This window comes from Poecilia latipinna, unplaced genomic scaffold, assembly GCF_001443285.1.
Source record: "Poecilia latipinna isolate Pla-1442-1.1 unplaced genomic scaffold, P_latipinna-1.0 Scaffold141, whole genome shotgun sequence".
Taxonomy (NCBI): Eukaryota; Metazoa; Chordata; class Actinopteri; order Cyprinodontiformes; family Poeciliidae; genus Poecilia; species Poecilia latipinna.
Window position 1 is genome coordinate 390,909 of NW_015112757.1, and position 14,843 is coordinate 405,751.

The 14,843-nt window shown below is 41.5% G+C and overlaps 1 protein-coding gene and 1 long non-coding RNA gene across 2 annotated transcripts in view; one reads left to right on the plus strand and one right to left on the minus strand.

The window, feature by feature from the left end:
- The first annotated feature begins 4,023 nt into the window (after positions 1-4,023).
- On the plus strand, positions 4,024-7,506 carry hoxa4a (homeobox A4a). The gene is made up of 2 exons (XM_015029004.1): positions 4,024-5,754; positions 6,219-7,506. The coding sequence occupies exons 1-2, from the start codon at positions 5,325-5,327 to the stop codon at positions 6,569-6,571; spliced, it is 783 nt and encodes a 260-aa protein (XP_014884490.1). The 5' UTR covers positions 4,024-5,324; the 3' UTR covers positions 6,572-7,506.
- A 3,495-nt stretch (positions 7,507-11,001) lies between these two features.
- LOC106945371 (uncharacterized) overlaps positions 11,002-14,843 on the minus strand; it is a 7,622-nt gene continuing 3,780 nt past the window's right edge. The window contains exon 2 of the long non-coding RNA XR_001424544.1: positions 11,002-11,238. This is a non-coding gene — a long non-coding RNA (uncharacterized LOC106945371). The remainder of the gene's footprint in view (positions 11,239-14,843) is intronic.

Below are 14,843 nucleotides of genomic sequence, written 5' to 3' on the forward strand. Positions count from 1 at the left end.
ATATATATATATATATATATATATATATATATATATATATATATATATATGTTTCTGTATATATATGTATATTGGGTGGGGAAGGCTGTGGGAGGCTGCAGATATCTCTCCTGGCTGCTACTGATGAGAGCGATATATGTTGCAGAAGAGGAGGAGGAGGAGGAAAAATTGGGGTCAAAAGTTTACGCGCTGAACAAGTCTCCGTCATCTGTTCACTCGGAGCTTGATGCCAGCCTTTATAAAAGCGATCTTGACTCTCCACACAAAAGGCAGAATAGCTTTGCATTACATATGTTGCACGGTGCACTCCAGGTGAACCCTGGATGCGCAGTGACCTCGCGTTAGGGACCAGAGAGGGGGGTTAAAGGGACCCCCAACCGCCCCCCCCACACACACACACACACCTACCATCCCTACACGCACGCACGCGCGCACACACACACACACACACACACACACACACACACACACACACACACACACACACACACACACACACACACCACGGGTCTCTCCCCCGCCTCAGCAACAAGATTGAGTGTTTGGCGTTTTATTAGGGCGGCTGATTGGTGAATTTCCTTTGAATAAATTGCATTTGATATGTTTAGGGACGAGGGCAAAATTTGCATTTTGAGGATTGATACTCTCGACCCGGTCACAGGGTAATGAGAAGGCCTCCACCCCCACCCTGAATAAGCCCCCAGATTCTTTAAAAAACATTTAGCCCCGCTCTTCCTGATCAGCTCAATAGAATCCTTGAAAAAGAAAAAAAAAAGAAAAAGAAAAACTAGAAATGGCACAGATGTTTGCTGTTTTTTCTTCTTGCGTTTTATCAAACAGATTCTGATTTTTTTTTTGTTTTCAGACATTTGCTTTAATTGCATTGTCTTCCGAAATGTTATAACATCCAGTCAGCAAATACATATTTTTTTAATTCAGTTACAATTATTAACCTTTTCACCCTGAGATGTTTATTTTTTATTTATTTATTTATTTATTTATTTTTTATTGAGAATACCTGGGAAAACACGGAATTGCCTTTTATATAAACATCCGTTAGGGAGTGAAAATATGTAGAAATGACGTTTATTGATGTCTAAACACGGGAGAAAGATGAAAAAAGCTACAAAGACTGTTTTTCTTTTTTTGCACATAAAATCAAATAAGCTGCAAAACGTAAATGTGATCTGCCGCCTTTGCGTATCCGGCGATATATTACAGAACAGACAAACGGGTATTATCTTCTGAATGTGCCGCTGAAAAGAAAGCTTGAAAAATCGTCGACTAAATATTGTGGGGTTAATCAAATAGGCCGAAGAATCCTTACTTTCATAGTCTTTGTTTTGTTTTTTGTTTTAAAAAAAAGTAAATAGGACAAATGAGGTAAAATGCAAAATTCGCATCATACATTTTGCAGCCTAAATATTAAAAATCACCGACCTACTTTAAATAGTCAGAACATAAGAAAGATGTTCATGAATGGTCTGTTTGGAGACTTGTCCTAGAAATGGGTTCAAAATGTAAACAAGCAAAAGTAACTATTGATTTCCAGATCAGATTCCTTGGCTTCGCAATTTATCACAATTATGAAACAATTAGCAGACAGTAAAACAGAGACTGGATGACACACATTTTACGTTTAAAACATATTTTCTTTTAATGTCACGAAATCACAGTCGTACTTATATCACCTGGAAAGGATGAACAAAACCACATCATAGAACATTCTTTATTGCAACATTAACATGGAATGAACGGAAAAGGAATGCTTAATTCCACAGTTTTAAAAAAAACGTAATTATTCTTATTTAGGTATTTTTATGAATTAAAATGAATTGCATTCCACATATATAACATTGTTAATGATTATTTTTGCGTCTCATAACCAATTAAAATGTTCATTTTTTTTGTCCAAATATGTTCCATAATAATTTTGAGAAGCTGCAATTGCGTAAAAAAAAACAAGCCCCATCAGGCCTAAGTTCAAAATTAAAGGTCCCTAAATGAGTTAGTGGCATCTAGTCGTTCTCTGCTCCACGTCTTGTGTTTGTACACGTTCGTCCTAAAAAAGGACCATTAGTTCATTAGTTTCAATGCATAATGCGGATAATATGGAGTCCTATAAACGTCATGTACGGTCAAATGTATTTTATCATCAAAATATCAGTTCATGATTCATGGATTTGATATTTTCTGTAGTTTTGCTTTTGCAGAATCGTTTGCACCAAAGATAACTTGCGTTGTTTAAAGGAAGAAACAAACAAACAAACAAACAGACAAAAGTATTTTTGCCCAACTTTTTAGAAACGTTCAGCGCGTCCAGTCAAAACTACCAGCTGTGGAAAGACGTCAGTCACTCTAATGGCTAATTGTTGCTGCAATAACCAAGCTGTGAAAACGTCATAACGCCATGCATACCGCGGAAAAACGATTATGCTACTAATGCCAGCCCAAGTCACAATGTTTCTTTAAAGACGTGAGTTGTGCATGCTTCTATGGCATTTCTTGAATTTTTTTTCTTGCCCATGCAGACTGAAGACCTTGTGAGAGCCATACACAATCTGTCACCATCATCTCAAAGCACTTCTCTGATAATCCAAATTTACTGTATACTGTCAACTTGATATATATGGGCTGACTCGACCTTCACTTCGCAGTGTGTATGCGCCCGGAAAGCCAACACCCTCGAACCCATTCGCTGTGAAAGCTGAAATTTCAACTCGAGCCTGTTGCGGTTTCAGGCGTGATTTTCAGTTTTAAATCTTGTGGAAAATTGCGCGGATAACGAGCGTGTTATCACACGCTCTCGTCGGATTTCATTGGGACTGGAAGCAGATTGGTTTTCTTTTCTTGCATTTTGGCACAAACGTCTCCAGGAGCCATTGCGCGGCAGGCCTGAAGTAGATAGCAGGAGTAATCTGAAGCTGTTCATTCCAACGCTTTTTCTAATAATGACGTTTTAATAAAGGTGTCCGAGGTATATAACAGCAACAAGTAGAATCATCTGTAAAACTCGCAGTCGCTCCTATAGCCTTGTCGGCTTAATTTACTGTAAGTGGATAACGGCTTAGCTGACCAGCTCTATATTTATGCTGGACCCGTGTTAGAATAGAAAGCCAGCAGAGTGTGAATTTAGATATCATGTGTAGCCTTCTTACCCGTCGACATTATGTTGACACATTGCCTCTCAGGTGGTCTCTGCGGCCGTGTAGGACGCAGTGAATCTCCAGCATGCCATTTGCAATGAGTTAGGATGGATACTTAACCAGCTCTGGCTCAGTGCGCACAGGCCTGGGTGTTCTCAGCGCGCTCTATTCCAAAAATCTGCAACTTTTGTGAAGATAAGGACTCTGGAAAACATCAGCAAACCCTTCATTCACATGCAATTCATATCCTCACGTCTGAACGTATAAAGTATTTTTTGCAAACGTGTTACCAAGAAATCCCTTGAGGAACCTCCTTGTGTGTTGAAGCGCGCCCCCTGAAGAGCTATAAGAGAGCCTTGCAAAACTGAAGTCCAAGTCCGGGGTGAACCCCAGGTCACCGCGTCTAACAGATATGAAAATGTCGCCTCTTTGGGGAAAAAAAGAGGGGGCAACGCCTTGTTGTTTAACAAAGACTGTCAATGGGCAAGATTAATCAGAAACAAAATGGAAACGGTGTCACCTCGGGGTCAGGCAGAAGTTATCTCTGTGTAGGAGAGCGTCAGAAAAAAAAGAATAGGAGAGAGGCTGAGCAGCAGCAGCAGAACAGAAAAAAATAGGGAGAGAAAAGGAGAAAAAAGAAAAGAAAGCTTTCAGTATTTCCGTAAGTTTTGTGGGCCCCTTCTGGTTCTCTCTTGCAGAGGCCTTGTCGAGGTGGACCAGATCCGAGAGGAGCTGCTGCTGTGGTTGCATCCTCGAGGAACACGGATACAGAGGGTCATCTCGGATAAGGAGCGGAAACTGGACGTGAACATGATGGCTGATGGCGAACAGCACGGTCAGACATACTTTTCATTACGTCCTTGTAAACATGCAACATGTCTTTTATCTTCTGTTTTAAATTTATATAATCAGATTTTTTTATTATTATTTTTTGTATCGCAATGAAACATAAACGATTTAGAATTTCAAAGTAGATTTCTGTAAATTCTTCTTCTCATTATTATTATTATTATTATTATTATTATTATTATTGCCATTGTTGTTAACAGCAACAACCGCAACAATACTAAACTAACTAAATAAAAATAAAAAAATAAAAAAATATTGCAGTACTTTATGAAACTAAGAACAGAGAAAACTATTAGAGTTTTTGTAGTAGAAATTTTGAAGGCTGTGTTTGCACTTCTTAAATGACTTTCCATGATGTATAAGTTTATTCAGGGGCATTATTGCAAGTAAAATATGTGGTCGTCCTCACTGCACGGACACTTTCAGCTCTGACGTGCAGCTCTCCGTAAATGCTTCTGCAGGATATTTGCTTTGGCGTCCGGCTGTATTACACATGCAAATCAAATGTTTTAAGTGTTAGACAAATTTATTTGCCTTTTAATAGAACTCGACACACGGCATTGCACGCTTTCAGCGCAAGCCAAGCTTACTCTGCAAAAATATGGCTATGTAGACTCTCCATCATGTTGTCAAACAAATAATACAAAACAGAAAAAAAGCCGTTTTCTTGTTTTTTTAAGCAAACTATTGAGGTGAAACATTGGGGTCGGCAGATTAGAGTTTTTTTTTATTTATTTTTTTTATGTGAAGATCTTTTGCAGGTTGTTTGCACGTGTTGTGCGTGAATCAGAAGACATGTGCCAGTTTTTTTTTTTTTTTTTTTTTTGAAGGATGCGCAAACCCGTGAAGACTTTCGAGGCTTTTGCCATCTTTTGTTTTCTTTTTCAACCATGATGATTTTTGATGTGCTCACATTTAAAATCTGTCTTGCATCTTTGGGATGCAACAGATTCCAGTTTCAAGCTTTGATGTTCACCAGGTTGCAGGACTAGACTCATTCTGCTTCAGCTGATATGCTGAACCTCACCCACCAAAGTTCGGACTCACGCAGTAAACAACTTAGCAGATTACTTTCTTTTGCTTTATATGCTGTGATTTAATAAGGAAAACACCAACGTAAGTCAGTCCGAGCGCTGCTGCTGGTACCAGTGCCATGCTTTTCCATTGGTTCCTGTTTACATGATGCCCACAGGACAGGCGGTGATTGGTGGCCTCCTCGCACGTGACCAGACAACTTTGTACATTTGACAGGGGGGAGTAGGAGGGTTTTGTGGAGATCAGAAAAACGACAGCGCGATAAAAATTAGTATTGTTGCACTTCACAAATTAATGACCATGAGTTCCTACTTGATAAACTCCAACTACATCGAGCCTTCCTTCCCACCATGCGACGAGTACCAGCAGAGCGGATATATCCCCAGCCACGGCGACTACTACGAGCGGCCAAAGGATACGGGCTTCCCCCATCACGACGAGCAATCCTATCCGAGGTCAGGCTACGCGGAGACGGGCTATGACTACGGAACCGTCCCCTCAGCTGCCGCCGCTGCAGGACTCGACGATTTCGGCGACGGGCACCACGCACAGCCGCAGCCGGTCCCACAGAGCCACGGCGCTCGCCTCTCCGCGGCGCCAGACGGTGGCGCAGGGGCAAACGGGAGCAAAGACTGCAGCCTCGCCGGTGAAGTGTACCCCGGCGTGGCGAAGGGCAAGGAGCCGGTTGTCTACCCGTGGATGAAAAAGGTCCACGTTAGCAGCGGTGAGTTCCCAGCCACGGGAAACACAAGCATGAGCCCACTGAGGCAGCACTAGTAGCAGCCCTTACAGCAGCAATTTACGACTATCGAGCAGCAGGGTCGGTAATTAAGGACCCTCGTAAATTTTATTGCCTGTGTTAGTCTGTCTGGGGCCGTGCGCCTTTGTTGCTTTTTAACCCAAACTACCTTCTAGCACTGGAGGCGAGCCAAAGTGTTATATTCCGCCCTGCTGTTTTTGTTAATCATTCCTAAGCTTTGATGTGTCCCTGGATGCGAGTGCTTGTACACATTCTCTTCCGTTAAGGAGAAGAGAGTTTAGAAACCGGCTGCAGAAAACGTGGTGCACGAATTATGCAATATGGGCACACATAAAAAAAAAAAAAAAGCAAATATTGCCTTCTTAAACCTGCATGTAACACCTGCCTCCCACTCCCCCCACCCCCCAACTCCCTTTCCCGTCTCCCAGTCAATGCCAGTTACAATGGAGGGGTGCCCAAGAGGTCCCGCACTGCCTACACCCGCCAGCAGGCTCTAGAGCTGGAGAAGGAGTTCCACTTCAACCGCTACCTGACCCGGCGCAGGCGGGTGGAGATCGCGCACACCATGTGCCTGTCCGAGCGCCAGGTCAAGATCTGGTTCCAGAACCGTAGGATGAAGTGGAAGAAGGAGCACAAGCTTCCCAACACAAAGATCCGCTCATCATCCGGGTCGGCCTCTTCCTCAGCCTCCGGGGCCCAGCAGCAGCAGCAGCAGCACCAACAGCAGCAGATCAAAACAGGCCAGCAGCTTGTCCCAACGCCGTGCACAGTTGGTCTATAGTGCCCAGAGTAACAGACCCCACATAATCCAGACTGAGATGGCGAACAACACATGTGGAATTCGATGGACCGATTTTCAGTATTTTACACTCATGGTGTTATATATCTGTAAGCTTGCACATTGGGCCTGTGCCACGTCCTTTGTACACCATTTCGTCCTCACTCCCCCCCCACCCCCTCTTCATATAAGCTTGAAAAATCACCTTTAATTGCCACGGTGGCAACTGAAGTGTTTGGTTTCTGATGGAAAAGACGGAAGGAAGGAAGGAAGGAAGGAAAAAAAAATAAACAAACAGGAAAAAAAAAATCCAATGCACATTCAGACATGTAGGACTTGGATCACAAAGTGTGTATCATTGCAGTTAAAACTGAGTCAGGTGAAAAGTAAGTTTGTGGTCATTTTTTTCTATATGTTCTCTACGATTACTATTGTTTTTATGACCATTGCTCATGGAAAGTTCTAATATACTTGAAAGATATTTAGGAGACTCTGTAGATGCCTGTTTATTTAGGGTGGTGAGGTGTGTGTGTGGGGGGGAGGGGGCTGTGTTAGGTAGGGTGAGGGGTGGGGAGGGGGGTTGGCATCAGTCAGAGGAGCAGCAGTGTAGTTCGTGTGTTTGACTGGGTTGGTTCTTACTGTTGAATGTATAGTCCAGGTGACGTTCACATCAAATGTACATAGACAAATCCTACCTAATGAAGGCACAATGAGGGAAAAGGGCGATTTTTTTTTGTTCGTGTCAAGTTCTGTCGGTGTTGTACACAGAGTCCGTATAGATTCATTTGTGCTCCCGTGCGTCCTTATGCTGTGTTGTGTTCTAAACTGTGAATATTTGTATGTGCTGTCTCAGTAATGACCAATGTAATGTAGGCTATATAGTGTAGGTTAAACCTGTCCTTGTGAAATAAAATATGTGCTCCACTTACGAGGCTTGACGCGGTTGTGGATGTTTTTGTCATCGCCAGTATTGATTTCACTTGAGCGCAACAGCCTGTTTTCAAAGCCGTTCTTTCGTTTACGCGCGGTTTTACGCAAACTCGTAAATATCCTTTTTTTTTTTAAGTAATCGTTATTAATTATTAAAGATAGACATTAGGAAACGGAATTTAGATATTAATTTTTTCCTCATTCTACGCTCAAATATTGCGATCTATCCAGGAACTGGACGTCCGTGGGAATATTTTAATATTAATATTAAGATATGCCGTGGGCATCTGTTATGCCCCAAAAAATGTTAAAAATTTGACGTTTGTTTGTCTTGCATGTCCGGTCCAAATAGAGCCTAAACAGAAACGCAGAACGTCAGGCTTTGTCAGCCAATTTAAAAAAAAACTACACACACCTTGGAACAACAGTTTGACATCAACAGACTTTTATTATTACTATTATTTATTTATTTTACATTTCATCTATAGTTTCACGATATTAACACACAATTTGATGTTGTCATTTCTACATTTATTCAACAAAATTATGAACTTTACTGATTAGATTATTTGCCAATCGTCGCTTTTGAAAACCTTGCTGTGTGTGTTAAGACTCTATTCCTGCACGATCCTATTTATATAATTGTTTTATTTTCTAACAGTTCATGGCATTTGCATTGAGGTTTAATTTGGAGATAAATGCGCAATGCTGTTTGCTTTTTGTTTTTGTTTTTGTTTTTCCTTTCGGAGTGCAACCGCTGGTGGTGTGAACGCTAATGTCCGTCTTGTTACTTTCGTCCAGACATGTGTTTGCATCTTCTTGTTGTGTTTTTCATCGCTCGCTTGTGTCAGATTCAAATCCGTGCACGTGCATGGCATGTTATGCGGATATTCTTGGATTAGGAAGATATGTGGCAGAAACACATGATCCGAGTCCACGCAGTATTAGCTGACAGCAAGTTTTCTTTTTCATTTTTTTTATCAAATAGAAACAGAAAATGCCAGAATTGTCTTCCATCTAAAAGTTGATGTTGAAAAGTTCAAGCTGAAACGTGAGAGCAAATGTGTTTATAGACGTTTAAATGTGGTTTAAATGTGGTCGGGGTAGTTCAAGAAAGCTATCCATGCGTTATTTTTGAACGTTTTCATTTTTGGCTAAATATGGGGCAAAAATATTTTTCCAAGGTTAAAACAAAGACTAGAAAAGATATCCTGGGACTTACAATGTTTGGTAAAAACACCAAACCTGAACTGTTACGCATATCCTGCCACACATATTGTTCCAACTTTGCCACTCCAATGATACCTCAGTCGACGTTACAACACCAAGAGTGTGAGTGGTGGTCACTACCTGCCCCGTCCAAACAATAGAGAGTTCAGCCAGGGGACAGCGGCAGCCACTGGCCAATCACGGGCTCCGAGCACTTCTTCTGACCCCTGACCTTTCGACACACACAATGTTCAGACCATACATCAGCGCTGAGACCTCCGTCAGCCCATTTGAGATTTATCCAAAGACGGCGTGCCAAACAATAACCGTGTTTAAGTGTGAAACTGAGCCATGAATTTTCCCAAAATTATTCCAAGAGACATCGCTTGTGCATGTGCAGATTATCACAGAGGGAGAGCTGGCAGGGCCCGGAGGAGAGGGCGCACATGAGCAGAAACATGCTGAGATTCTTCATGTTGGGGTGCATAAATTTGAGTATGTGTTGGCATGTGTTGGTTTAAAGCCCATAAATACGTCGGCACGTTTATTGGTTATGGGTTTACAGAGCATAAATTGTAAATTGCCGTTTAATTTAAACGTACAACGGACACAAACAAACTGCTTATTTTTTTCTCCTAACCACATTTATTGAGAGAGAGAAAGACAAAGAGAGAGAGAAAAAAAAGAGAGAGAGAGAGAGAGAGAGAGAGAGAGAAAGAGAGAGAAAGAGAGAGAGAGAGAGAGAGAAAACAAATCTGGAGAATATTAATACTTTTTTGCTGCAGAAGTTCTCTCCTAGACTGTGTGCTTGCAGAATGATGCTCGGCCTGACTGGCACGTACTTTACGCACACGTCCAAATATATAGTTCAATTACGCATTTCAAGTCTTTGATTCTCGAATAGAGGTCACTTTCAGAGTGCTGAAATTTTAATCTGCTCTTGTTCACGTGACTTGCTGAATAATGGATGCCCCGGGGGGTCAGAAATAGATCTGAAAATCTGACTTAATTTCATTTGAAGTGATGCTCTGCAAGGTGCGAGTCAGATCTCTTCTCTGACAGAACTTCAGGAGGCAGAATCATCATGACTTGTAAGTAGAATTGGTGTAGTTTTATTCTAGCGTTTTTTTTTGTTTGTTTTTTGAGGGTTTTTTTTTTAATGCGTAAAATATCCCAAAAACTGGTGAGTAAGTTGCGGAGGTGATCAAATAGATCCAGGTGTGGCTCTTATTTCAATCTGACTGTTGCTCAAAGTTCTTAAATTATGCTCAATAAAATGTTTACGTTTTGTAATATTACACTATTATTATTATTCCTCATAGTATGTGTTTTTTTGTGGTGAATGCTGACAAGCATGCATCCATGTATCCACTGTTTGCATACATGCAAATCGCGAAGGAATATTAATCTGAAGGGATGATAGCGCTGGAAAACATTCTTGCTACGTGACCTTTTGTTGTTATTCATTCATGCAGGTATTTATTTATCTATTTCACAGTTTGGGTGAACACAAGCTGTGAAAATGTGGGTTTTGTTTTATGGTGGTATAGAGAATTAAAAATGTATATATATATAGTCTTTAACTGAGACTAAACCCAAAACTCATGCCACAGTTTCTATGTTGTTTTCGAAATTAAAAAAAATAATAATAATGATTTTGTCTCTAATCATCTCATCTTATTCTCTCTGACTGTGATGGTGTATAACAATGCAATTAGGAAATTGCAAAGCAACTGCAAAGATAACAACTAAACTGAGTCAATTAAACTGAGTCAATTATTATTATTATTATTATTATTATTATTATTATTATTATTATTATTATTATTATTATTATTATTATAACAACTTACATCTGAGAGCTTCTGCTCAAAAGAACGGTGACTAACACATTTTTCTGGAATAATAAAGAGCTACTTCTTACAAGAAAATCCAACTTTCTTTATTACAACCACATCCAAGCAAACACTTCTTCTGTCTTCGTTGGTCGCACTGTTTGTCTGGGGTTAATTAGAGATGGCTCCACTCAGCTCGAGGCGTTGAATTTCGCATTAGTCTTGATGTTGGCCGATGTAAACCTCAGTGCAGCAGTTATCTTCGGCTGAGAGGCTCGGTAACCCAAGCCTGGCTGTTAAGAGCTCCGAGTGTCAACATTGTGGGAAGATATGGCCAGTCGTCTGGCCGACATCCAGGGGGTCTCTGCGCCTGCAGCTCCTCTCCGTGCTGACAGAGATAAGGAGGCTTGATTTGTGGAAATACATCTGGGAACATTTGTGTTATTTTGATTTAAAAAAAAAAAAACGTGATCAATTAAAGAGTCTCAGGAAATGGCAATGAGCTAGAATGTTTGTTGAATTAAGAAATTAAAGAGGAGTTTTTAAATGCTACCAAAGTCGATGCTTGGATGTCTGTCTTGCCACTCAACTCGACACGGGTCAGGGGAAAGTTCAGGTGTGGTGGCGACAGGTAGGGTGGGATTATCCTGCAGGGCACGGTCATTCAGTTTCACAAGCCTTTGCATCAGTCAGGGTCTGTAAAAAGACACACGTGAAAATTTTGGTCCTAAATCACATCATGAAACTTTTCGTCGCTCTCACAAACACGCGTCCACGTTCGCTGCGAATAGATTTTCTTTTTGTACTAAAAGTGAAGAAAACCGCATCTGACTCTGCTCTTGACTTGAAAGTTTGCCATTAGAGTTGGAGTCGGAGAGGACAAAAGCCTCAATGCAGGGAGTGGGACGGAGCCTCTGTCCGACTCGAGTGATTAATAGTTGTGGTGGGGATTTTTCCACGCCCGCTGCTCGGTGTTGACGGAAAACAAGCGCCAAACGGCGCCGAGAGGAGAGAATCTCTTCCGGGCTATGAGCTTTTGGCCACATACGCTCTGTGTGCGTGAACCCCCCTCTTTAAAAAAAAAAAAAGAAAAGAAAAAAAAAGCTTTCTTTGATTTATTTATTCATCTCTAAAACGTTTTTACGCACAAACTTGAGTGAGTTGATCCATGTTAGTTTAATGGGGATCCATGTACTGACCAGCAGGGTCGAGCAGCCTCTCTTTGGTCACCTCACCTTTCCTTTCCGCCCACCGCTGACTGACAGGCGCCCCTCACGACCACCGGGACGCACAGCCTCTCCGTGTGTGACAGGTAAATGTGGCAACGTTTGGTTTCTATTTACCCCTGCAGCGTGTGCGCCGCGCTGATTGAGGGGGGCTCAGAGGCTGACAAAGTGGTATATACTAATGTACAAGTGTCGCGATGAGAACAGGGGGGGCGGTGTTGAGTTGAGCGCCGTGGAATACACCCCTGCAAAGCGAGGCGGTGGTAGAATGAAGAGGAAGCTAAAAGCGCGTTTTGTTTTGTTGCGCTCGGACAGCTTTCCGCCGTGCAAAATGTGCTCGAATCTCTGCTGCTCTTTCGGCCGCTAACAGGCACGAAATATATGGCGCTCTAAAAGTGTCAGAAAAAAAGCCCCATTTCTCCCCTCTGAATGGGGCGACACGTGGAAAAGCTGCTTCTCAGTGAGAGGCTCGCTCCTCAGCCAGATACATTGCACTATCAAACAGCCCCTCTCTTTTTTTTCTTCTACCTCTTCTTCTTTCTCCCCCCCTCTTTCTACAAGCCCGATCCGTTTCTCCTCAGGGGCAATGACTGCCTCCATTAATGATTCACGGGCTCAAATAAAAGGGGATTTAAGTTGACGTTGCGTCACGTGAGCAGGGCGCATAATACCGCGCGGTGTTATGGCACTGGGAAGAGAACCGGAGCCCCGGTCTGGCCATATGATGCAGATTATATGCTGGTTACCCCCACTTTTCGGGAGGGGAGTCCTGGCTTTGTAGTTTTTTTTTCTTTCTATCTTTTTTTTTTTTTTTTTTTTTTTTTTAATTTCCGGAAAAGAAAAAAAAAAGCCGATTTGAGCAAACGAGAAGAGGAGAGAAGGATCTCTGGCTTTTGTGGATGTATTCTGTTATACACGGACGGATATGTGTTTTTTTCCACGCGGACGGAGTCAGAGCCCCAGCTTTGGGAGGATGGATTTTATTTTGAGGTATTTCCGCCGATTGTTCATTACTGTCGTGAGTTATTGCTATGCCAGACAGAGGTCAGTCAGTGAAGGGGGTGTGGGGAGGGGGCTCCTTGTTATTTATTTTTATTTTTTGCAGCGCAAGAAATTTTAAGAAGCTGTCAGTATGCATAACATAAGTTAACCTAAATAAATGTCATATTTTTTGTCCAAATAACCTATTTTTTGCGTTCTTTATAATATCAAAAATGCACAATTAATTCCAGTGGAACAATTACACCGTAACAGCACAATAAATAACAGAAGAAGCCTTTTTTTGTTGGACAAATAAGCCAGTGTGAGTAAATAAAGCCTCCATTTATCCCGACTTCCAGCAAACACCCAGACAGAAGAGCGCGCCGGCGGTTCAGGGTGTCAACCTGTCCCATAAAACTTAAACAGCCCCATCTCTTTAAGCTGGTTTATGTTCCGCGCCCGTGCGTAAACGATGCATCAAGACGATCTCCATAAAAAAAAGAGAGCGAGAGAGAGAGAGAGGAAAGACGAAGAAGATTTAAGAAAAAAAAAGAAGTAGCTGGTGGGGATCAGTCGGGGTAGTTGTTGTGTCGCTCCGCCGTGGGGAAATGAGGATATAATGGAAGACGGAGTGCCATCGAGGACCGCCGCGGCCGCGCTGAGGTCACGGCGCTCCGGCTTTGATTTATGGGCGCAGGGACTTTGGGAAGGTGGTGAGCGCCAGCTAATGACTGTTCGATCTGTTTGCGAGAGGAGATGCAACAAACACGTTATTTGCATACATGACGATTATTATTATTATTATTATTATTATTATTATTATTATTATTATTATTATTATTATTTTCCTATATGTGTTTTCGTAGCTATGCGCAGAATTGATCAGAGTTTTATAAAGAAGAGTTTCATGGCCTGGGCTTTCATACATCCGTTATCTGAAGGAGTTCGTGTGTGTGTGTATATTTCATGAGAATTATAGGCTTCTGATTTTTGCAACCTTTTCTAATAGAGTTACTCAAAAATGAAATCAAAACATTTTTTTTTCTTTTTGCATAATATTATAATAATATTCATCCAAGCATATGTTAAATCGTTTACCCCCCCACCCCCAAACCTAAGATTGTAGGCCTAATTTGGGATTCATCAGTTCCTCTTTATATTTAAACTTTTTTTGTTGTTGTTGTTTATTTAACATTTTATGGAATTTGTCAAACCGAATCCGACGTTAACCTATTTTAAGAAAAAAAGTTTGAATTTTGCTCCCGACTAACAGACAAAACATGACTACCCATTTCGCTGTTCTAACGAAAGAGTTACGCTGAATTATGTGCTCAAACATAAACGAATAATAAAACATAAACCCCGTCTTTCACATCTATGCTTTAAATATAAATAAATAACATCAAAATCCACATTAATGTATTTTAAATGTGAGAACATTTCTGAATTAGTCTAAAAAAAGAGAGAAGAAAATAAAACTCACAGAAGCCCGTTGAAGAAAATGTAAAGTTATGACTTAAGTTACTAAAGAAAAGGGGGGGAAATCCTTTTGTCGTTGCAGAAATCCGGCCGAGTAACTTCAGGCCCGGTCTCGGAAACACCCTGAGCTGCCTTCGGTAAGTCCATACATCTTTATTGATTTATGTTATGAATGCTTGATGGTGATATCCTTATTCAATTTCTAATAAGTACCACACACACGCGCGCGCGCCTTCCCAGTGCGCTCACAAGGCCAGAGAAGCAGAAGCAGTCTATGTATGGCTTGTTGTATATTTCCGTGTAGCAGCAATATGACCAACGCGAGAGCAATATTTCCTTCTCTTCCACTTGTCTTTGTGGTGTAATTTGTCACCATAAAAGTGACGGAGGGGAATCGCGGCTCTTGGAGAGCTGCCTTATTCGTTTTTTGTTGTTGTTGTTTTTTAACTACTTTCTGCGAAAGCCATCTGCTTGGAGCCACTACAGCCTGCTGCTAAGAGGTTTTTACGTTTTATTTTATTACAATTTTACGTTTTTGGGTTCCCCCCCCCCCCCCCCCCCCCCCCCCCCCCTCTTTTTTTTTTTTTTCCCCTCCCCCTTTTTCTCTTCTCCCCC

Excerpts from the sequence above, each read along its gene's own strand:
- hoxa4a (XM_015029004.1), top strand. The coding sequence starts at position 5,325 with ATGACCATGAGTTCCTACTTGATAAACTCCAACTACATCGAGCCTTCC. Across the intron at positions 5,755-6,218 it reads AAAGGTCCACGTTAGCAGCG|TCAATGCCAGTTACAATGGA; the intron begins GTGAGTTCCCAG and ends CCCGTCTCCCAG.